Source organism: Dromiciops gliroides, chromosome 3, assembly GCF_019393635.1.
Source record: "Dromiciops gliroides isolate mDroGli1 chromosome 3, mDroGli1.pri, whole genome shotgun sequence".
Taxonomy (NCBI): Eukaryota; Metazoa; Chordata; class Mammalia; order Microbiotheria; family Microbiotheriidae; genus Dromiciops; species Dromiciops gliroides.
In genome coordinates, this window is record NC_057863.1 from 33,648,069 (window position 1) to 33,672,326 (window position 24,258).

At 42.6% G+C, this 24,258-nt stretch overlaps 1 protein-coding gene across 1 annotated transcript in view; it reads left to right on the top strand.

Annotated features, from left to right (window-relative positions):
• FNDC3B (fibronectin type III domain containing 3B) overlaps positions 1-24,258 on the top strand; it is a 399,493-nt gene that overhangs the window by 290,762 nt on the left and 84,473 nt on the right. Inside the window, exons 10-12 of the mRNA XM_043994436.1 lie at positions 2,337-2,475; positions 5,583-5,636; positions 23,136-23,260. Coding sequence (XP_043850371.1) covers positions 2,337-2,475; positions 5,583-5,636; positions 23,136-23,260 — 318 coding nt within the window. The remainder of the gene's footprint in view (positions 1-2,336; positions 2,476-5,582; positions 5,637-23,135; positions 23,261-24,258) is intronic.

Consider the following 24,258-nt stretch of genomic DNA (forward strand, 5'->3'; position numbering starts at 1 on the left):
TTAGTCTAGAGACCTAAGAAGTCAGCTAGTCCAACTCCCCTTCATTTTACCGATGAGGAAACTGAGGGCAGAGAAAGTTAAATGACTTGCCTAAGACCACCAGGGTCAGATTCCAACCGAAATTGCCCCTCACTGAATCTACTTTCTCCACTGGGTCATGCTGCTTCCCGTGTAATGGATATAAAAATGCTTTGGACTCAAAGTTTTTATAAAGCATATAACATGAATCTACCAGCGTTTCCCCAAGAGGACTTGTTAATAATGATGGAGCTGGTTTATCTAATTCCATTGTTGTGGCCTTTGGTTTATCAGAACGTAAAAAATTTAATTTAAATGGACAGAATATTTTGATAGATCCCCAGTACCATACCTATTTGGAGTACCTCATTTTTCATAAGCATTTAGCTATACTGTATTCACAAATATAACTACTTCTCCAACCCAAAGCAGTTTTCTATATCTGCTGGGGATCCCTGCCAAGCATGGGTTGGGTTTTTTTTGTTTTTTTGTTTTTGCCTAGCAGGTGGGTAGAAGTACTAAAGAGACCGTCCCCCCATCAGAAAAACAGGCTCATCTCCTAGTTCTGACACATCATACTGGTTGTTGTCGTTGCTGTTGAAGAGAATTAAGTATTTTAGTGCATATGAACAGCAATAAAAGCACAAATATGAAGAAATTCTAAAAAAACTGTGTGACGAATAAATTAATGATGTCCTACTTTTCACCTCAGAATATGTAGGATTCTACATTGTTACTTCATTTTCTGCTATATTCATATTAATATAGCCTAGAAATAGGACTGCTAAACTAATTTATATTCAAATAAACTATTATATTTTCTTCTCTTTCTCATTCTTTGGTGGAATCCAGAACACTAATGGAATTCCATATCAGTGAAAATGGCAGTGACCTCTCGCTGTGCCATGGTAGCCAAGTCTATTTAACACTGTCCATTTTAGACAAAATGCCCATTTGCATAGGGAGAGGGAGTTCCCACATGATGATTTCACCTTAATAATGAAATCTCAGATCTAGACAACTGATAAGTCAATTGGAATAAATCTGTTTTTATATGCATAAAGTAGTTGTGGTAGGTCCTAGAACAAAATGTTGGTAATAAAATGTTCTGGCTTAGAAAAAAGCTCTTTTTTTGGTGGGCATGGCTTGTAGGATCCCTATAAATGTCAAAATAATGGTTATTCTTCCCTTTTTGGAAGAGAGAACATTATAAGGCAGATATGACCATTTTGTGTGGCTGGGAGAAAAAAAATGCCAGTGTCAAATACCCCAGCAGGCCAGGAAATGTAAGTATCAGAGGTTGGAAACCGTTTCAGATATCCATTGAACAACTTAGTTCCTGCACTTTTCTAGAAGGGATGGAGAAAATGTCGATGAGCTTTCAGCACCAGAGAAGTACTAATATATCTAGAGAGATTTGGCTTCCATACCTGAAATCCAAGCGGATTACTTGAATTTGAATGCCTAGTTTATATATTTCACATTGGCATCCTTCACAAGGGTTTGTTTGCACAGGTTCTGCAGTGGGTTAGACATGTAGATCTGCTCTTGGCAGGAAGCAAGGGTGTTTCTAGGTGAACCTTTAATAGATAAAAGCACCAAATTTGAGTGGTGGGGAATGCACCTTAGCGTCCATGTATGCTGATTCCTCCCTGAATGAAATCTCAACTTTTACACACCCAAACAGTGAGCATCCAGCCTCCAGTCAGGGGAGAGCCACTGCCTCCTGCAAAAGACTCTCATTCCATTTGGAACCAACAGATCTACTCTCTCACCTCCCCCATGGCAGCCCTTGAAATAACATGACATGGGGCATCTAGGTGGTGCAGTGGATAAAGCACTGTCCCCGGATTCAGGAGGACCTGAGTTCAAATCCGGCCTCAGACACTTCACACTTACTAGCTGTGTGACCTTGGGCAAGTCACTTAACCCCCATTGCCCCGCCAAAAAAAAAAAAAGAAATAACATGACATGTCCTCTATGAGTCTTCCCATGATCAAACACTCCTCATTCTTTGTACCTGAGAGAGAGAACGAGGTAGCATCTATGGGGTCCAGGAAGGGCTTCTTATAGAAGGTGGCCCTTGAAAACGTTGATGGACGAACCTCTGTTGAGATAATTCTACATCCCAATGATTCTGAATTCAAAAGAGATCAAGGGCCAGCAAATGCTGAGAACATGTCATAGTTTGAATAGTGAAAGGAACAGGTGGGGAAAGCTCTCAGATAAAAAATCAGGATCATTTTTGGTCTTTGCCACTGAATCCACATGTGTGTGTGTGTGTATCTATAAATATGTGTGTGTGTGCTTCCTTTCAGGGTATATGCAATGTACAATTCGGTAAAGGGATCATGCTCTGAACCCGTTAGTTTTACCACTCACAGCTGTGCCCCCGAAAGTCCCTACCCTCCCAAGATGTCACATCGGACCAAAAGTTCACTCACTTTACAGTGGAAGGTAAGTAGACCTGAGTGCCAAAAATGTATCTCACAACTGATCTAAATGTAGAGTTGTGATCATTATTTAAGTTTTATGTTATGGTTTCAGTAACTAGTAATCCATCGTTATCCTATTTTCATGACTCTATTCAATGAATGTGTCTAGTTGGATGCTGTTGATTGGACTTTTGGTGCAAATGGAGGAGAAATTTAAAAGGGGACATTTTGGAAATAATTTGTATTTATTTGTTAATTTCAGTGGGAGTCAGCAAATGCATCTCCAGCTATAATAGAAGTGGGGGTGGGGGGGTTCAGTGGTCAGTATAAGAACATGAGTGTCCGAGTCGTAATTAAAACTTAGCCCAGGTTTTACCATTCTATGGAATGGGCAGGCAGGTGATCACTCTGACCTGCATTCTTAAAAGGTTCACCCCTCACACCGCGCTCATAGATCCATTGGACTAGTAGAGGACCACCTTGAATTTCAGGATTTTAATCAAATGAAGCTTCCCAGTGACTTCTTGATTTATTTTTTTCTCTGCTTGAGTGGTCGTAATTCTCTTCACTTCAATCGATGATCACTGCAAGCAGACCTTTTCAAATCTGGTAGAATATTTATATACACAAATCAAAGGTCAGATAGTATAACTGACCTGTAGGAAATGTGCTGGGCGAAAACTGGGGTATAAACTCTAGTAAAACCTCTTTAATTCAGGCTAGATGCTGACCAAGTCCAATTCCCAAGCGGGAATATAGAGTCATGAGAGGTAGGAATTTTAGAATATTTGGAGGAAATGCCTTTTTATGCATTTCATTTTTCATTTTTTATTTATTTGTTTTTTGGGGGTGAGGCAGTTGGGGTTAAGTGACTTGCCCTGGGTCACACAGCTAGTAAGTGTTAAGTGTCTGAGGTCGGATTTGAACTCAGGTCCTCCTGACTCCAGGGTCCGTGCTTTATCCACTGCGCCACCTAGCTGCCCCCCTTTTTATGAATTTCAAAGATTGCAGATAGCTGTAGACAGCTGTTGTTAGTCCCTGAGAAGCATTTCCTCCTCCTCCTCCTTCTAGAGACTAATAGTCCTGGTCATTAAAGTCTGATGCTAGCCCTGAAAGCCCATGATAACCGACATTTTTCTAACAGTCATTGCTTAGAGGCAGAATTAGTCAATTCTCATAAAAGCTACAAGTCTCATTAAAACTACTATTGTAGGGGCAGCTAGATGGCGAAGTGGTTAGAGCACCGGCCCTGGAGTCAGGAGTACCTGAGTTCAAATCCGGCCTCAGACACTTAACACTTACTAGCTGTGTGACCCTAGGCAAGTCACTTAACCCCAATTGCCTCACTAAAAAAAAAAAAAACTACTATTGTAAAGGGGCAGCTAGGGGGTGCAGTGGATAGAGCACCGGCCCTGGAGTCAGGAGGACCTGAGTTCAAATCCAACCTCAGACACTTAACACTTACTAGCTGTGTGACCCTGGGCAAGTCACTTAACCCCAAGTGCCTCACTAAAAAACAACAACAACAACAACAACAAAAAACAACTACTACTGTGTGTCAGTGACTAAATCCTTCAAACTCTACCTCACCACAAAGTCCCTGTGTGGAGTCCCCCTCTCCAATGTGACCCGTGGTCATCCAGACTTTGGTTCAAGGCCTATGTACTTAAAATCAGAGAAAGCAGACAGCTGAGAAAACCAAGTATTAGTGAGGCTTAGTTACACGTTGTATTCCTAGAACAAGCAGGAGGAGTGGTCCAATCTTTCTTCTGACGGTTCCCTGTGAAGCACAGGCTTTTACCCTGCAATCCTACCTGGGCAGGCAACCGCATGATATTTATCTGGTAGTCAAGATGAAGTCACCATTTTATGACTGTCTCAGCCAATAGGCCAAAGTTGAAATTGGCTTAGAAACTGAACCATCCTATTTTCTCTTCTGGCTTCCAAGGATAATCCAGGTCAGTGATTACCCAAATGTCTGGACTCACAGCTCCCTGTCATTGTTGACTTGATTTCTTGACATGTAGACATCTCCTCCTATAAGTGCTGTATGACCTATATTTAATTCTTGGGGGGAAAAAAAGAATGACCAGTTTTGTTTTGAGGATCATGTGGCAATCTTCATCAAGATAACTAAAGTTAGCCTGGGGAATTACACAACAACCAGGGTTGGGCATCACAGATTTAGACTCTGCTTGAAACAAACTGGATGAAATTGTGATCTTTGGTGGTCTGTTGCCTGCTGTCCCAGCAGCTTTAATAATTAAGAAGAAAGCAATCCTTTCACATCGATGTTTTCTTTTTATTGACTTAGTCCTCAAAAATACTTCCCAGGCCTCTTCAGTACTCTGGGAAATGAAAGCACCTATTTCAGTTTCAACTTTAATTTCTTGATGATGAGCCTCCCAGACTTTAGCATTTCTCAAGTTACCAGAGATTAGTAGACACGAGGATTCTCTGAACAGCTCTTTGGTGGTGAAGGTGACAGTCAGTACCCTCCTCATCCCCCTCACCACTATATTTTAATTTGTTTTGCTACCGAGAGAAGAAAGCCAGCATAAAAGATTCCCAGACTACTGTTTGTCAGTGTATCAGCTGCATGCATTGACTGCCTGTGATGTGTAAAACTCTTAAGGGCAGCATCCCAAAAAAGAAATCAAATGCACAGTTTCCTCCCTCAGGAAGTTTAAAGTGTAGCTGGTTTTGTAGAGAACATGCTCACTCTAGTGTGATTTATGAATGAGCTTAAAAATGAGTCACTGAGGGACATACATTCTGTTCAGTAGCATCTGGAAGACAAATTGTAAGGTTTGGTTGCTGGGTTGGTTTGTGACTGGCTGGGTTAAGTATGTTGGGACTTTGGAGGTCTTGAGAGCACTTGTAATTCATGCAATAATATGGTAGTCTTTGTTACATTGAAGAATTGGACAAAGTTGTTGGGTTAGGCTCTTTGTGGAAGATACGCTGAAAGATCACTTCACCAGAACAGAAGACAAGGGTAGGCTGCAGTCTACACTGGTGAGGAGAGTTACTCACACCAATAAGATCACAGGCCTATCATAGGTAAAGTAGAGGGATAGGACGTTTGATTTTAAGCTGTACTAACTTCCTTTTCTTTATTTTTTTTAGGCACCAATCGACAACGGTTCAAAAGTCACCAGCTACCTTTTAGAATGGGATGAGGTGGGTATCTTTTTATCCATCTGTTAAAATACCACTCATTTAAAAAAAAAAAAACCACCTCATTGACCAAGCGGCATCATACTTGTATTAAAGAAATATTGTGCATAAACAATAACTATATGAAGCATGGAAAAAAGTGGTAAGGCTCAATTGTAATCGCTGACTATTGAAAACCAAGGCAGAATAAAGTTAGTAGGTCTACACCTCTCATCGAAATTAATGCATCTCGTTTGAGTTTAAGAATGCTTCTCAAGTAACAAATAAGCTCGTCTTTCTTATCATTTCTGGCAATTTTGTTCCATGTGTCTATAACTATTCATCAGCCATCATCAGTTATAGTTTTTTGAATCTTTTGATGATACCCACAAGCCATCACAATTAAATTTGAATTTCAAATGGTAAGAAATCATGGTTATGGCTGAAGAAAAATATTCCTTTTTCTTTTCCCGAATTTGTCAACTCAATAGAGTTATTGTGACTCATTGAGTCAAAGTCAGTATCTCATTTTGTACTTTTTTTTTTCCTTTGGACAGTTCTTTCATGTAGCATTAGTTAAGAACTGTTCCGGAGTCTCTAGTCTATGAATCCATTGATGCCGCCATCTTGCGGCACGGATGGGGTGTGTTTGTTTTTATGTTCAGTCCCCTTGTGCTTTGTATTGATTATTATCAGGACCTAATTCCAGTGTGGTATGATGTTGATTGACGGATCCTCAGTTTGAAAAACAATTGCTTAAGAAAGCCTCGGTTTCTAATACATGCCATTCATTTTTAGCAATCTGGGTCTTGGCTCCATTTGGCCCTTTTTTGTTGCTCTGTGCTGTTTCCCCGTGATTATCTCAGTATCAGCGATTTTGCAAACAGCCTGGAGATTTTTTTGGCACAGGAAATAGCAGGTCTAGGAAGAAGAAGGTCATTCCATTGCAAATGCAAGATAACTAATATCCGTGGATTAAACTTTAGGGAGTAGAAAGATGGAGGAGATTGCAGATTTGGGCCAAAAAGAAAAAAAAAAATGAATCAGTTTTAAAATCTTGTCAAATGTGGAAAACCAAAGGCATTATTGTTGCCATTGCTGTTGTTGTTTGTTTGTTGTTATTTAATTAAATGTAAAATGATCATTGCCTAGTGGGATTTGCGAGATAGAATTTGACGTGTGAGAAGAACCTTCAGCACTTTAGGCAGAAGCTTATTTCCCCATCTGGATTACATCTGACCAGACCGGGTTCCAAGAAACCAAGAGACAATGATCTTTTGTTCTTAGGAACTCAGCAACGAGCTCAGGGCGTACAGGCTGTTTAAGAGTCGAGCTTGACCAGGATGCCTTACAAATAAGGCATTATTTTATGTAAGGTGGTCTGATTGAAAAATGAAACCGCCCAGACAGTCCCTGCTGAGAAAATGTTATAGGAGACAGAGCGAGTTGGGAATGAGCTCTGCTGGACTGTGAACACGTAATCAGTAGCATCTTCCCATTCCCCAAAGGATGAGTGAAATCCTAGCGAAGGCGAGCTTGCAGCTGCCTTTCAGATTTTCATTTTCTTTGCCCCAGCTTGTAGTTTGTCTTGTGCCCTGAAGTTTCACAGGATCTTTCTCTTTTCTGATTTTGAGAGTGGCTCAGTTTTACCACCGGATCCTCTGATGTGAGGTGTGCATCTCTCTTTGTGCTTGTGTGCAGAACAGGCATCGATTTATATCTCTTGTGTTTCCTGGGGCCATTTGGCCTCTGACTATGATTTCATGAGTTAACTGAGTTCATGGCGACTGGTGGAAGACTTGGATGGGAGACCTGCTAGGAAACCCCAGGTGTTACAGGAAATGGTGTTTGTGACTCAGTTGTTGGCCTTATTCCTTTTCAGTCAGTAATTGCAGTATCTTGGCAGGATAATGGAAAGAAGCAAGCAGATCCTGTCTCCTCAGTTGAAACGTATAAACGATGTCTACTGACCACTTCCAGTCACAAAGGTCCTAACACAGGTGGCCCGGGGTCCAATGCATGATGCCATCTTGGGTCATTGTTCTTTGACCTCCTTCTCTTCTGTAATTTTTTCTTTCCTATTTTTTTCCTTTTTTCTTTCCTTCCTTTCTTCCTAATTTCTTTGTTTCCCTCCCTTCCTTCCTTTCTTCCTATTTTTTCCTTTTTTCTTGCCCTGCTTCTCTTCCTTGCCTCTCTCTTTCCTTTTTCCTTTTTCTCTCCCCTCCCATCTTTCCCTCTCTCCTTTCTTTATTTGTTGGGCCATAGATACAGGGTGGGATGGGACTTCAGGTGTCAACTTAGTTCACAGTTGAGAAATGAACACCAATAGATTTTCTCACTGGGAGTTCCCTGCATGAGTAAAGCACTGGGTCTGAACCAGAAAGTGCCCTTTCATAGCGATCTTGTGATACCCAAATGGGATCTCGAACTCCTTCCCTTCCAGAGTCACCTTGTATGGGCTGTGAGGATCCAATGAGACAAGCCACTTTGCAAGCCATAAGATGCTAGCTATTAGCTCTTCTCACATACATAGCTTCAACTTATTTAGCACTTCAGACTTTGAAAAGCACTTTTAATTTTAAGAAAAAAAGCTCACATTGCTCTGGCTCTATTGGCCAAGAATATTGCTATCATCTTTTTAGGGTTTGCAGTCAAGTGACCATCCTGCATAGTCACAACATTGTGGAAAGTCTCCTTTTCCACAAGATACTCAATGAACTGTCATCTAAAATTCTAAATATTAGGCCACAACTGGCATGAGTGAGCTAGAGTCCCTCAAATGGACCATCTTGGCCATCCGTGAACCTTTGACTGCTGCCTTTGACTCATCTTTTTCCTCGGCATATACCATTTGTCCCAGGTCTCAGCCATGTGCCTTTTGGTAGCCCATCTCCTTGTCCCCTGGGCTTCCTTGCAGGGCTCTGGTGGGCTGTCAGAATTATTTCCTGTCCTGCAGTGTTCTGAGCCAGAAGGTATTTTTCCTGCAATTCCTCTGGGTGAATAGCAGCGTCGTTAAAGGCAGGATATAATTTTCAGGGCAGCTTCCAACTTGACGGGTTGCGTGAGTCATCACCACATTTTAATTTCCTTCTGGTCACAAACCCCGTGTTTACATCTCCGTCTCCCTCCTGATGCTAATGAGTGATAGTCCTATAGAGAGAAGGGTTGGAATGCTCCCATCAACTTCTCCTGCCTTCCTCTGGCTGGCTGTGCAGATGTCAGACATGGTGCTTATCAGCACAGAAAAGCCATATTTGCCAAACTGACATCGCTTTTCGTTTATTGATGAGTTTACTATCAAGAAAACGCCTGGGCTATGAGGAAGCAGCTTTGTGCCCTGTAGTATGTCGGGAGCCCAGTTAAAAGCTGAACGCTTGGGGAAAGAATCCAACATTTCGCCTTTCCAACCTGTCCAGAGTATTTCCTGTCTCACCTTCCACCTTTGTATGGGCTGATCCCCTAGGCCCAGAGTATTCTTCTCATCTGATCCTTTTGGGAGTCCTAACACCCCTCGAAACTCAATTCATTGGCTCTTTTGATTAATAACTCAGAAGCAGCTATGTAGTACTGTGGAAAGAGTGCTGGCCCTCGAATCAGGAGGGCCTGAGTTCAAATCCAGCCTAAGAAACTTACTTAGCTGTGTGACCTTGGACAAGTTCCTTAACCTTTTTTGCTTCCATTTATCATGTAGAGAGCCAGGGAAGGCAATGATAAACTACTCCAGTGTCTTTGCCAAGAAAACCCCAAAACAGGTCACAAAGAGTTGGACGCGACTGAAAATTAACTAAACTACAAGAACTAATAATTCCCCTCCAATACTTTTAACTTATTTCACATCTATTTTGAACTTATTTATCTGCGAACATCTTGTATCTTTCCCTGCTTCCCCCAGTCACCAAATGTCAGGGCAGGGTTTCATACATTGTAGGTCAATGAATGAATGTGTATGTGCCAAGAACTCTGCTAAGTGCTAGGGATGAAAAATGAGGCGGTTCCCCTTTCCAAGGACCTCACATTCTAATTAGGAGAGACAACACATATACAAAATGTCAGCCCCGGGACAGATTCCACTTCAATGGCAAGGCAGTTAGCATATGACAGTGCCAGGCCTTGCAGGGTATAGTGTTGGCAAGGCGGATGGTAAAGGCTAGAAGCCTCTGGGAGGCAGTGGCTAAGTAGATGGAGAGGCCTCTGTTTTACTAGGAAGACTTGTCATTGACTCTTAGCCCATCCAGAGGGTGTAAACAGTGATGGTCTTCTTCCCTGTGGGCTCAGGACCATGCCTTGGCCATGTACCCTGACAGATCTTGTCATGGATCTGCAGGATCTGCCCCCATGCCTGGCCCCAAGTCCTCACCTTCAGCCTGGTCAGTGGTTTCATCAGATATTACTGTCAGTCTCTTGGCCCATCATGAGCACTTCATGCCCACCTACATCGTCTGTGAAACATCTCTTCTCCCAGGTCCTGCCAATTCAAGCCGATGCCATTGCCGCTAAAACCAGGCAGAATAGGTGATGATAGGCCCCATAATTCCACCGTGGTGGATACTCCTGAGTTAGCCCCCTGAGTTAGGCAGTCTGGTGAGGATCCTGTCTGAGCTTATGGAGGGTGGGAGCATCTACCCCCAAGAAAAGCTCACATCTTCAGCTGTTAAAATGTCCAGAAGTGTAGTCTTCTCAAGACGCTCCTGTATGGAGTTTCCTAGTGAGACTTGTGAAGTTTCTAATGTATTGTTACTGACTGAGCAGAAACTTGTGCCTGGCACAAGTAGGTGCTTGATTGATAGGTGATTAGCATGTCTATTTTCACTTCAAGATAAAAGGTGGAATAAGTCAAGGTGAGGAATGAGATTTGAGGTTGAATAAGTCAAGGCATGGGTGGAAAGCAGATTCTAAGGGGAATCAACAATATTCAACAGGATTGCCAGGGGCTAAGTAGATGGTGTTAGTGGTGCCTTTGGGCTTTTTAGAGAGTTTGCTTTTCTCTTTACCAAGCACCCAGTTGTAAAATTTACAGAAACACTGAGAAGATGCTTTGTCTGAACCGGGACTAGTATATCACCTAAGGTCCTTCCTGAAGTGACTCAGTTATCCCCCAAAAGGACTTGAGCATTCTGGTTTCCTGTTGACTAATAGGAACAGTCAGCTGTTCTATAGAATGGACAAATATTGGAAATGGGGAACTCTCATTCAATGTTGATAGAACAAAGGTCAGCACAGTTAAATGGGTGTGGGTCACTGAGGCTATATCGCAGATGTGGGGCAGGAATCGGATGATTTTCCCAAGGTTACATGGCTGCTAGTTAGCCATGCCAGGATCTGAACCCACATTGTCTGACTCTAAATCCAGGGATCTTTCCTCCTCACTTTAGGCCCCCAAATTCCAGAGATCCTTCTTTCAGTTTTTTGTTTTGTTTTGTTTTTAGTGAGGTGGTTGGGGCTAAGTGACTTGCCCAGGGTCACACAGCTAGTAAGTGTTAAGTGTCTGAGGCCGGATTTGAACTCAGGTACTCCTGACTCTAGGGCCGGTGCTCTATCCACTGCGCCACCTCGCTGCCCTCTTCTTTCAGTTTTGTTAAGCTTTTCCATCAGGGACAAAGCAAGATAATTCATGAACTTAGTCTTCAGGAACTGGAGAAAAGAAGCTCAGAGGACTGGGGAAAGGTGAATTAGACAGGGTAAGCTGCCTTCGAGTATCAGTGGTTTTCACATGGAAGAAAGCTTACACTTGGTATATTTGGCCCCCTGAGTCTAAACTAGAAGTGCCGGATGAAAGAGATTAAGAGGCAAATTTAGATTTGATATCAGGGAAAACTTCCTAGCCACCCGCAAATGGAATGAGCTCCTCGGGAGATGTTGGGGATCTAAGAGAAATCGAAACGACCGTTCGTGTGGTAGGTCACAGGGGGCATTCTTGGTCAGGTGCCAGCTGGACTAGTTGGCCTCTAAGATCCCCTCCACTTGTGGGACTCTGCCCTGAAGATTGTGTCCATGTACAGTACAAGAAAAATGAATCTATCACTTGCCAGGACTCCTATTGATTAAACCTAACTGTCACAGAGGTGCTGAGCAGAGTAGACATACCAAGAGGGTTGGGTTTGCCCACAGTGGCTGGTGAAGAGGTGCCCGCTGCTTTGCTGTGGAAGACCTCAGCCCCTGCCTACCCATTTCAGCAGTGAAACCTTCTAGGTCTACCACAAGAAACTGGTACTCAGCTCTGGAGAGGCAAAATTATAGACCCCCCCCCCTCCCATTGTGATCTGTTCTCCATGATTTAAGAACTCAGATGTTTACTGTGGCTGCCACTTCCCACCTCAGGCCCAGCTAAGCCGCTGAAGCAGACCTGTGGCCCATTTTTACAATTTTAAAATAGCTCATCTGAGCAACAGAGAAAAGCCTGTCTCAGCCTAATGCAATATGCAAATTCCTTTTCCTGGGTTTCAAATCATGCTTTGTTACCTTGAACAGATAGAAAACAGGTTGGTTCATATCTTCCTCTCCCCAGATGTCCTCCCTTCTTTGCAGACAAACACATTTGTCTCTTGTAACCAGATGTGGATCTGCCCCCATCAGGATGTTGGGCCTACCTGCTCCCAGGGACTGATTTTTCTTAAACCTTGTCTGGAAGATTTAACTTCTCTTTTGGGAGATGTGAAGGTCTGACACAATTCTATATACTAATCACTCTGGCTGGGGTGTCTTTCCTACAGAAATAAACTGCAGAAGGCTCATGGTATTTGGAAGGCATATGTTTTTGTTTGTTTCTTTCTTTAAATTACTGATGTCTTTTATTTTTACATTACCATCATTTACATATACCATCAGTATATTAATGTGTCCCTTTATCCTATCGCCATACAGAGAGCTAGTTGGGCTTTACGACAAAGAAAAGGGGGGAAAAGAGTCTTCTTTTATAAGAAGAAGAAATAAAATCACTTAAGCTATAATAAACTCCAAGTGCCACATTATTTTACTATTTTAAGGTTCCTTACCCTTCGTCCCCCATCCCTCATAGGAGGAGGGTAGATGGGCCCATTCTCAGACTTCTTCTTTGGGACCAAACTTGGTCATTATGAACCTAGACCATCTACCCAAAGATTTTCTCTGGTCTTGTCACCTTCCCCTTTCCGTGTCCCCGAGACATCCAAGGTGAACTGTTGCCGTTGTCCATTGTCCAGCCAGGCATAAGACCTGGACTTTCAGTGAGTCAAAACTCCTGCTTATGGGGCATTATCACTGCCTGGTATCGATTTCATTAAATCATTGGGTTTTGAGTGTGAAAGGCCAATTGGATGTACTTAACCCTTCAAGGGTAGAGAGGTAGAGAAATAAAAGAATGGATGATATATAGATAGATAGATACATACATGGATGGATGGATGGATGAAAGGATGAAAGGATGGATGGATAGATAGATAAAATTTAATATAGATAGGTAAGTAGATGTGATACGTGTGTTCTGACCCTAATTGGACCCAGCTGAAATCTCCAGTTGATTGAAGGAGTTAGGGGAGGATTTTTGAACTGGGAATTGTCCAGCGTTCCTTGCCTATTCCCTCTAGCTTGAGAACAGACAACATGGAAGCAAAACCGCTCAGTAACATGCAGATGCAAACCCCTCACCTCATCCCCCTGCCCACCATTTACACATTCATCTTGTTGGCCACCCTGGAACTCAGAAGGAAAACAAAGACCAGGGTGGGAGGAATGAGTGTGGGTTTGCATTGGAGAATTTCTGAAACCACCCAGACTGTGGAGTGTCACATCTCTCTAACACCCTGCTCCCCACCCCGGCCGCCATGGGCCCCTTCTTATGTCTACTTATCACGAAGAAATACATGCTTATTTGACTTGTGAAGCCAACATGTGTCTTTGATGATGCCTGGGGTCTGCTCGTGCGGGAACAGCTTCTAAATATAGACCCACTAGCAGACGAAACCTCTTGGCTCTGAGTACCGTTCAGCTGGCGGCCACGGCCTTATTTTTTATTTCAATTAACGTGACTGTTTCTGACAGACAAGTTGATCTGGGCTGTTGCCTAAACACCAAGCCGTCTGCAGATCCTTGGCCAGTATGTGTGGATCGGGCAGGGCCTTCAGAAGGGCGCCCAGGTCAGGAGATAGCCATGGGTGTTTGCACCCTCTTCCCTGAATACCCTGTGTATCCATGACTGGTTACAAGATTCATTGAGGTGTCCAGGTGGTAGAGTGGGTAGAATACTGAACTTGGAAACAGAAACGTATGAGTAAATCTTGATTCAGATGCTTCCTACCTCTGTGACCAGCTCTGGATAAGGCATTTAGCCTTCCTGAGCCTTGTTTGCTCATCTGTGAAATGGGGATACTAGAACCTACCTTGGAGTTGTTGGGAGGGCCATGTGAGAGAATATGAAACACTCGGCAAACCTTATTCCTGAGTACACAATGTATAACTCTATCAGAACCTGAAAGAGCCTGGGAAAATAGTGAGAAAGGCCAGGCTAGACCAATATCTGGAGGAGGGAAAGGGTGTTAGGCTTGGGAATCAGGAGAGATCTGAGTTACCATCCCAATTCCACCCCCTGGTGACTGTGGACTTGATCCCTTAGGCTCCCTGGGCCTCTGTCTTCTTGTTTGTAAAATAGGGTGGTGCTACCTGTATGTAGTACCTGCCACCTGGAGTTATAAAGGTAAAACAAAGTCATCTGTGAGGTATCTTTGAGGGGTCTCTGCTCCCACTGATACCACTCTGTCCTCCAGCGATGAAGGCCAGCACACAATCCTGTGTGACTGCTATCTACGTCTTCCCTTCATTCCATCACTGATTGGGGGAAAAGAGGGAGAAGAGCCTATTATTCATGTCGATGACCTTTCTCTCAAGCTCCTGGCATTGTGGAGATGCCTGGCCAATCCATTATCCTGCTCTGGGACCGGCCCATCTGCTTTTTGGTTATCTACTTCATGCTACTAAACATTTCTCTGATAACATCCTTCACAATTTTTCTTCTTTTTAATTATGTGCAGTGAGTTGGAGCCAACTCACACCCATGTCGTTCCTCTCCAGTACTCAATGGGAACATCTCAAGCACCTTAATGTGCTTGAGAAATGTCAAGTTGTGGTGGTAGGTGGTGGTGGTGACGATGGTGACAAAGATGACAACATATCCCAACAAAATACAGAGGTGTCTTACATCTGCCTTCAGGACTAGAGTAACTTGTTCTCATTTTTCATGCTGGGACTAATGCAGCTAAAAATCAGAAAATAGAATCACTTACAATCCATTAATGCAAGAATGATTATAAATACCAGCCAGCCTCATTCATTAGTGCCAACAGTGTTGGAAACACCAACCATTCTAGGCTTATTATTGCCAGTGCAATGGGAAATGCCAGCCAGATCAACAGAGGACCAGGCAATCTGTAGAGTCACTCCTGGCAGTAAAAACGCAAATGGGGAGGGAAGGTCATAATGATTAATTAGTGTTTTGTATCTATTTCATGTGTGAGGATTGGATGTTTGTTCATTACGGTCCATATGCAGAGAACAGCCCATTTAGGATAGGTTCAGCCATCCCATAAGCTGAACCTGTCCATGTGCCAGGGAAACCTTCCTCTAGATTTAAAATTAATAAAGCTGGAACTTAATGATCATTTTAATGAGTTATAATGCTTCTAAACTGTTGTTGCCTAAGCTTCCTGTGCTTTCTTTGCACAGGCTGGGCCCAGTAGCTAGAAGGCCCTCCCTCCTAACCCCCACCTCTTAAATCCTCAGCTTTATTCAGGGTCCTCTTCCCTCCCCCTTCCCTAGGAAGTCTCTTAATCTTCTTAGTTTGAGTCGTCTTCCCTCCTGAAATGATCTTGTATTTATATCTCTATATATTGTATCATCCCAGCAGAATCTAAGCCTCTTTGAATCCCTGGCTCTTTTTACATACTACTAAGTACTTAATACATCCTTATTCCTTTGAATAGAGTGCATGAAAATGCATTTTCTTTTCTTTAAGTTTTTTGTTTTTAAATTCTTAACAAATTGAAATAACAGGCGCATTTCCATATTCAGTAGAATAGTCACCAAGCATTTATGAACTGCCTACTGTGTGCTGAGTAAGAGATGCCTACACAAAGAAAGGCGAACCCACTACTAAGATATAGCAGATTTTCGACCTCCGTTGGTTGGGAGAGGAGCAGAATCCACATCATCACAAATTGGAGAATTTGTGATTAAGAAAGTATCTTGGGCAGCCACTGAGACCAGCCTGTAGGCCAAAGGAATCCCCACTGTGACCTGCCAGGCGAGTAGAATCCTTAAAGGTAGTAAAGATACATTGGGTCCCAGCGTGTGAAAGTTCATCCCCTTTGTTCATCATAAGATCATGGTTTTAAAGTTGGAAGAGACCCCAGAGGTCATTGAGTCTAACTGCCTCAGTTTACAGTCGAGAAAACTCAGGCCCAGAAGTTGCAACCTGCCCAGGGTCCCCCAGCTAGGAAGTGTCCGAGACAGAATTTGAACCTGGATCTTTGTGACTTTAAGTCCAATACTCCACGTTTTAGGGAGAAGTGAAATTAAACTATCCCTGGCACGTAGCTTTAAAATTTTTTCGAAGCAGAGCTTCTTAACTGGGGTTTTCTGAATTTGATTGCTTTTTGTTGTTGTTGTTTTAATATTTTGACTTCTCGTTGCTGTTCACTTGTGTCTGACTCATCACCCCGTGAACCATACTTTCCATGGTTTTTTGTTTGTTTGGTTTGATTTAGGTTTTTTCGCAAAGATAATGGAATAGTTTGCCATTTTCTTCTCTAATGGATTAGAGCAGATAAAAGGTTAAATGACTCGTCCAGGGTCACACAGCTAGAAAATGTCTGAGGCTGGATTTGAACTCAGGTCTTCCTGATTCCAGGCCCAGCACTCTACCCCCTGAGCTACCTAGCTGCCTCTTTGATAGCCATGTTTCCACATACATAGTTTCATTTTTAATTGTCAATTTATCTTCTGCATTTACAAGCATGATTCTGAAAAGGGGATCTATAGGCTTCACTCTCCTGCCAGAAGGATCTATTTTAACAAAAAGGCTAAGAGGACCCCTGCTCTATAGGACTCATCCTGAGGTCAATTCTGAGTCTTAAAACGTTTCAAGGTTTCTAAACCATATGATTAAGTATCTGTATCCCAGCAGCCTACAGTGTGATCAATCTTTATTGGCCATGATTCTGGGCTCTTTCTCAGCCTGTCCATTTGTTTTGCCTTTTAAGAAAGGTCCTCATGACAATGGATGGGTTTTCAGGAATAAAGTCCAGTTATCCTCAGCAGAGTCCCTTATCCAGGCAGTTGTGAATGTTTATACCTGCTCGTCTCACTTGTGGACTGGCAGTGTTGTAAAACACAAGGGTGGAAAGAAAGATAGACAAAATTGGGGAGTCAGGTATCCAAACCCAAGGAAGTTTCCAAAGACATGGGCTGGAGTACCTTTGGGAGATTACAGTGACCACCCCCCCGCCCCCCATCTATTCTGTGAAACCATGGTCCATTCTTTTAATCCCAGTATTCTCCCTGTGTTATAGTGTGGCTATTAATTAGGTTAGTGAATGCTATGATCACCAAAGAATTAAGAGTATCCCTCAGGGGCAGCTAATCACCGGCCCTGGAGTCTGGAGTACCTGAGTTCAAATCCGGCCTCAGACACTTAACACTTACTAGCTGTGTGACCCTGGGCAAGTCACTTAACCCCAATTGCCTCACTAAAAAAAAAAAAAAGAGTATCGCTCTTGGCAAGGGAGGGTGCATAATGTATGTGAACACACTATAGCACATTCCAAACAAGGACCTAGGAAGACAAACCAAAGTAAAGGACATAATTAATATCTGATAGAAAAAGAGGCTGGGGTGATCGCATGGTTTGAGTGATGAATAACCACTGGACAACTCACAGGCTGCCCAGGTTTCCTTGTGTGAGAGAATATTCTCAAGAAGAAAAGCCTTGCAATCAGACTAGAAGAAAGCACATCACTGTTTCTTGTTGCTACCTTCATTTCTCTTCTAAACGTGTTGAGCAAAAAAGGAGAAAATCTGTATTTATTGGTACAGGTTGGGGAGCAGACTCGATGGGCAGCTGCAGTGGTCTAATCACGCTCGACTAGCTGACACCCATCTAGTCTTCTGCACATTTAACAGATGTGAGATATGGCTTGGCCCACTCCATTAGCGACAATGAAATGGAAACTATGACATATACATTTCTCCTGCCAATTAATCTTTCTACCTCAGTAGTTACATCTCTACAATGAGGCTCCAATTTCTACCCGCCTCAAGTAATTCTCAGGAATTCAACAGTGTTAAGGGGGAGAGGGTTCCATGACTTTTCTTATTCAGTACCTGAATTTTATTTTTAAAAGATCAAATGGTTTGGAGTAGAAAAGAATCAAAAGATGGTGCTTGTGCAATAAAGTCATGGAAATTATGTCCTTCAAGCATTGTTGATGCTTATCATTTATTCAGCAATTTCATTTTAAGAGATGAAATAAGAAATGCGTAGTGCATCAGTCCCCTGGGAAGAAAGGGTTAGATGGAAGACATCACTTGTCACCACCCATATCAGGTCTCTAGCAGGTTACTAGGTGACTATCTGTCTGCCAGAAACTGCCTTCAGCTAGGAAGATGAGGGCTATTAGTTGTTTCCTACAAAGGACCCCTTTGATGCCAGATTGAGTTTCGCCTGTGTGTATTTCATATTATTTGTAAATTTCCCCTCTCTCATCCTGAGGTCCAGCAATTCTTTCGCTTCATGCTTCTCACACATGCATTTTCTTTACCATTACCTTGAAAAAATAGCCAGTGGCTCCAGTAAATTTTCCCCAGACAACCCATTTTTTCCTCTTCCCCTTCAAAGCACGTCAGACCCACCAGTCCCAGAGAGATCTCTACAGTACTTTGCAACTCACATCTTGAGAAATTGGCCTACTGGATCTTACTAGTTCTGTTGACAGTCTGCGGGCCAAGGGCATCCTAGAAAATGAATGCTTTTATGTAGTTTAACAGCATGTAGGATTTGGTATCGTTGGCCTAGAAGAGTCAGAGACTGGGTTTATCTTGTGAATGGACTAGGTGTTAGAAAAGAAAAGAAAATTTTAGCAATATTGAGACCTGGAAACTGATGAGAGACATCTAAATATCCATTGCAACCAAAAGCATGCTAGGACAGACTCACAGAATCTCCAAGTTGGAAAAGTCGTCTAGACCATGCCAGAATCCTAGACCCGGCCATCCTTGAACCCCCTGTCTGACATCCCTAAGAAATGCTCATATAGCCTTCTTGTGGGTTGGTTTTTTTGTTGTTGTTTTTTTGGTGAGGCAATTGGGGTTAAGTGACTTGCCCAGGGTCACACAGCTAATAAGTATCAAATGTCTGAGGCCGGATTTGAACTCAGGTTCTCCTGACTCCAGGGCCGGTGCTCTATCCACTGCACCACCTAGCTGCCCTCATATGGCCTTCTTAGAAGCCATCTGCTCCACCGAGTCACATCTCAGTAATGCTGTGTCGATGTTCCAGAAATTCTTCCTACATGTGCCATCTTGTCTCCATTTCCTGGCTTCATTCAGATCCCACCCAAAGCCCTCCCTTCTTCAATAAGCCTTTGCTGGTCCTCAGCCTTAGTGCTTTCTCTCTGACATTATCTCCATTTTATCCAGAGTTGTTTGCATGTTGTCCCCTTACCCATAATACTCCATTATACAGTGAACATCTTAAGAGCAGGGACAGGGTTTGGGAGTGGGCTTTTCTTCTCTTTCTTTGTCTCCCCAACACTCAGCACAGAGCCTGGCACATCACAATCACTTAATATTTTGTGGGGCAGTGAGGGTTAAGTGACTTGCCCAGGGTCACACAGCTAGTAAGTGTCAAGTGTTTGAGGCTGGATTTGAACTCAGGTCCTCCTGAATCCAGGACCAGTGCTTTATCCACTGTGCCACCTAGCTGCCCCTCAGCTCCTTCTTTTACCAACCATAAGACCCTATACTGGTTTAAAAATGGCACTAGTAAAACATCTACCTCATAGGGTTGTTATGAAGACTTTTTTTAATCTTGAAGCACTCTAGAAACGATCATTTTGAAATTTAGAAATTTCATGATCATCCAGAGAGTGATCCTTTCAGTCCCATGTTGTGATTTCGTCCCTGTGGGTAATTCAGGGTCTGATGACTACTTCCAGCAAAGATGATAGTTGTTCCTTGATTTCCACTGGTGTTAAGACCTCTTGATGAGAGGACTTCCTCTGCTTACACACTGACTGTCCAGAGATTTGTCCAGGGCTATACTAGTCATATGTTGGAGTCAGGAATTGAACCCAAGACTTACTGTCTTTGAGACCAGCTTTCTATCCAGTAAGCTATCCTGTCCGTTGAGGTAGTATTTTTGTTGTCTTTCCAGATAAAATGTTAGTTCTTTGAGGAGTTGGAGAGAGGGGATATCCCTAGTACCTTGCATATAAATACTTGATAAGTGCTTGTTGATCGATTCTCATATTTTTTGATAGAGTTCAGATAAAAATGGCTCTGAGACTATCTGGGTATTTTTCTCTTATATTCATTGTTTTGGGAAGCAGCCTGGTGTAGGGTAGAGAGAGTTTGCCGCTGTGCCAAGACACCTTGGGTTCAAATCCTAGCTTTAGTACATATAGATTGTGTGACCTTATACAAATCACTTAATTTCACAATACTGTAGGCAGCCCTCAAGATTATGGTCTTAGAGGTGCCAGCCAGCACTGATAGAAGGAAGTCCTCATCTAGGAGTTCTCTGCACCAATGAGATCCCAGTTCTAGTCCCTATCCCCTACTTAATGTCCTTCAGACTGTTGCACATGTGGGCAAAATGTCTACTTTTTGTCATTGAATAAAAGTATTGGAAGTTATTGCATCTTTTCTAGATCATTGTAGACATCTTTGGGACAAGTCCATTAGCAGAGTGGGGAACCTGCTACAGTTTGAAATGAAATCAGAATGCATCAACCTTCTTGGACAGGGCAATCACATATTGGATGCAGTTAGGAAATTTGCAGTGTTGAAACCAATCAAGATATTGGATACATTTATGTAAATTTGTGATGTTCAAACCAATCAGATATTGGATGTAGTTATACACATTTGCAATGTTCAAACCAATCAGATCTTGAATGCAGTTATGCAGATTTGCAATATCTAAACCAATCAGATCTTGGATGTAGTTATACACATTTGCAGTGTTTAAACCAATCAGATCTTGGATCTAGTTATGCACATTTGCAGAATCTGAGCCTTTTTTCTATGAATGAATTGGTCCATAACGTTCCAGGTTGGCACCAAGCATGAGGCTATCAGTGATCATCTAAGAGTAGGCTATCTCATCTCAGACAAGTTTTAAAAACTCTGCCTTGCACTGATAACCTATTCCTCAGTGCTGAGCATCATGCCTGATACATAGTAGGTCCTTACTAAATACCAATTGATCAACTGATATTGAGTGATGCAGGAATGCTTTCTTTAGGCTATAGCTTTCCTGTAGTGGCTTCCATTTTTGTAGGCCGCTAAGATTTACAAAGCACTTTTCAGACATTATGTCATTTAAGCCTCACACTGACCTTGGGAGGGAGGTGCTCAGGTTTATCCCATTTTATAGGAGTATCATAGACTTGCCCAGGGTCACAGAGCTAGTGTCTGTGGCAGGATTTGAACCCTGCCTTCCCTACTCCAGGCGCAGCCATTTTATCTGCCTTGCCCTGTAACCGTAGAGATGGTAGGATTTATAGAATGTGATGAAAAGCATTCAGTTCAATTCAAAGAAGCATTTATTAGGCATCTTTTTAAATTTTATTTATTTTTTTGGTGAAGCAATTGGGGTTAAGTGACTTGCCCAGGGTCACACAGCTAGTAAGTGTTAAGTGTCTGAGGCCGGATTTGAACTCAGGTACTCCCGACTCCAGGGCCGGTGTTCTATCCACTGTGCCACTGAGCTGCCCCTTATTAGGCATCTTTTTCATGTGTGCTCTGCTAGACACGGGGCATTCAATGATAAACATTAAATAACCCCTGTCCTTTAGGAGATGACAATTTAGGGACATGGGGATGGAAAGAGAGGTGATTGCTTGTACAGAAAAATAAATATCAAATACATGCAGAGTTTATGTAAATTTCAAAATTGAGGGGAGAGAATTAGGTGAAAATACTACCAGGGGGCAAGGAGGAGGGGATTTGTAGGAGGTCCCGCCTGAACAGTTCATTTGGTGGGAATTGGTTTAGCACCCATAACGTGCCAGACACCATACAAAGACAAAAATGAAACTGCCCCTGCGTGCAAGAAACTTATATACTATTGAGCAGAACTGAGACATATGGAAAAATGGGTCTACCAAGAACTAGACCTGAGGATTCTTGGGTATCCTTTGTTGTCATTTTTTGGATTGAACTTGGCTCTTCATTCCCCAGGGATTTTTTATCTCTTCACCCTAGGGACCTAAGCCTTTGAACAGGGGGTGTGTTCTGTTTGTTTCGGGTTTTGAATTAGATCTGCATTTCCCATATTGGGGCTTGGATGTCAGACATAGGCTAAGACAAATATTCAGAGAATTAGGGTTTCTCTTGGGCCTTTCTTAATGTCTTGAGAACTTCCGATGTGTTGTTTGCAGGAGAGCCTACTGTATGGCTGTGGTCCACTGGACCAGCCTAAATGCTTGGGATTCCTTTTTATTTATTGAAAGGAATGTTGAAGGTCTTGGGAGGCTGCCAAGTTAACTTTAGGGCTAAGGTTTGAAGTCCCAAAGTGGATTTCCTTTCAGTAGTCTCTTGTGGTTTTCCTACTCTGTGGAACATAGATAAAATAACATGGATTATAGGGAGGAAGTGGTTGCTACAGCATACTGTCACTTGGCATGTGAATTTGAAGCCAGCTCATCTCAGGGCCTCAGAGGACCCTAATTAACAGGTCTCTTGTAAAGATCAAATAAAGTGCTTGGTGTGAATGGATTTGGTGCATTCCCTTCATTTATTATTATGTTTTTCTTTTCTTTTATCATGAACTTAACTATAACCTCCCATTTTACAGATGAAGATGTGGCCCAAAGAGGTAACATTGGTGGCTCGTTGGATAGAATGTTAGAGTCAGAAGGACCTGAATTCAAATCTTGCCTGAAACATATAACTAACTAGCTGTATGACTCTGAACTCCCTTAAAACTCCTCTTAGCCTCATCCGTAAAATGGGAATAGCAATGATTTATTATTGAGGATCAAATGAGATGATAATATATGTAAGGTGCATTACAAACTTTAAAGTTCTATAAATACTAGCAATGATGTTGTCCAAGCTTTGGCCAGACAATGTTGAAGAAGAGCAAAAACCACATTTTCAGAGCTGCCATTATGTGAAAAGAAAGGTTTGATTATAGAGGACATCTATGGCACATAACTTGGTTTTTTCCCAGCACTGACGTCCTTCATGCAAAACGAAGAAAGGAAATGAATCCTTACAAAAACTAACGCTGGCATACTTTGTGTGTGTGTGTGTGTTTTCTCCCACTTGTAGGGGAAAAGGAACAGTGGCTTCAGAGAGTGCTATTTTGGGAGCCAGAAGCATTGCAAGTTGACCAAGCTCTGTCCGGCAATGGGATATACATTCAGGCTGGCCGCTCGCAATGACATTGGCACCAGGTAATGTTGCCTCCCAGGTTTGTTTTTTTTTCTTTTGTTTTTGGTGAGGCAATTGGGATTAAGTGCGTTGCCCAGGGTCACACAGCTAGTGTCAAGTGTCTGAGGCTGGACTTGAACTCAGGTCCTCCTGACTCCAGGGCCAATGCTCTATCCACTGTGCCACCTAGCTGCCCCTCAGCTGGCCTTCGAGCATGTACTCAAATATAGGGTCGGGGAATCCTAGATCTAGGGCTAAAGGGGATTTTTGTTCCTTGAGTCCAGTTCTGTCATTTTACACTTGAGAAAACTGGGAGCCAGAGAGGTTTAAATATCTTACCCAAAGTTACACAGAAGTTGGCAGAGCTGGAATTTGAACCAAGGTCCTTTGATGCCAAATCTGACACTCTTTGTACTGTGACAATTTCCTTGTATCTGTATGAAGAACTAAAATGGGAATATTTCAATGGAAGAGTGAGAGGAGTGGTCCTCTTATGAGGTGTTAAGCTCTGCTCTGTGGGTTCTTCCTAATGCTACCAGAATACATCTGTTCTGTGAAAATGCCACTAGGGACCTTTGTGCACCAAGACAAACAATAAATAGTTAACAGTCCAGGATTTTAAAGTAATCCCAGCCTTTTGCTTTATTTTTTTAAAGTGATGTGCTTCTGTCTCCTTTCACCACCTAAAGAAGCTTTTCCTGCACTTTCCTTTTTCAGTGATGTGTAGGTGGAGAAGGGGAGGGGATGCTAAGCCAGCCGTTGTTAGCAAGCCCATGATCAGCCTCAGGACAGCTCTGAGCCGAAGCCGACAGCCTCAGTTGGCCAGAATGCTCCAGAAATGTATTGTCCTAAATGAATCATGAATGAGCCTGGGAGCCCTTTTTGTGAATTTCAGCAGTTGTTACTGACAGCAATGCATATGGTCACTTTCCAGCCTTAGTCATCACAGTAAGGCAAACGTGGCTGTTCCTTTCATGATTGTGAACTCCGTAAGGACCAGGGCTGACTTTCTGCCTCTTCT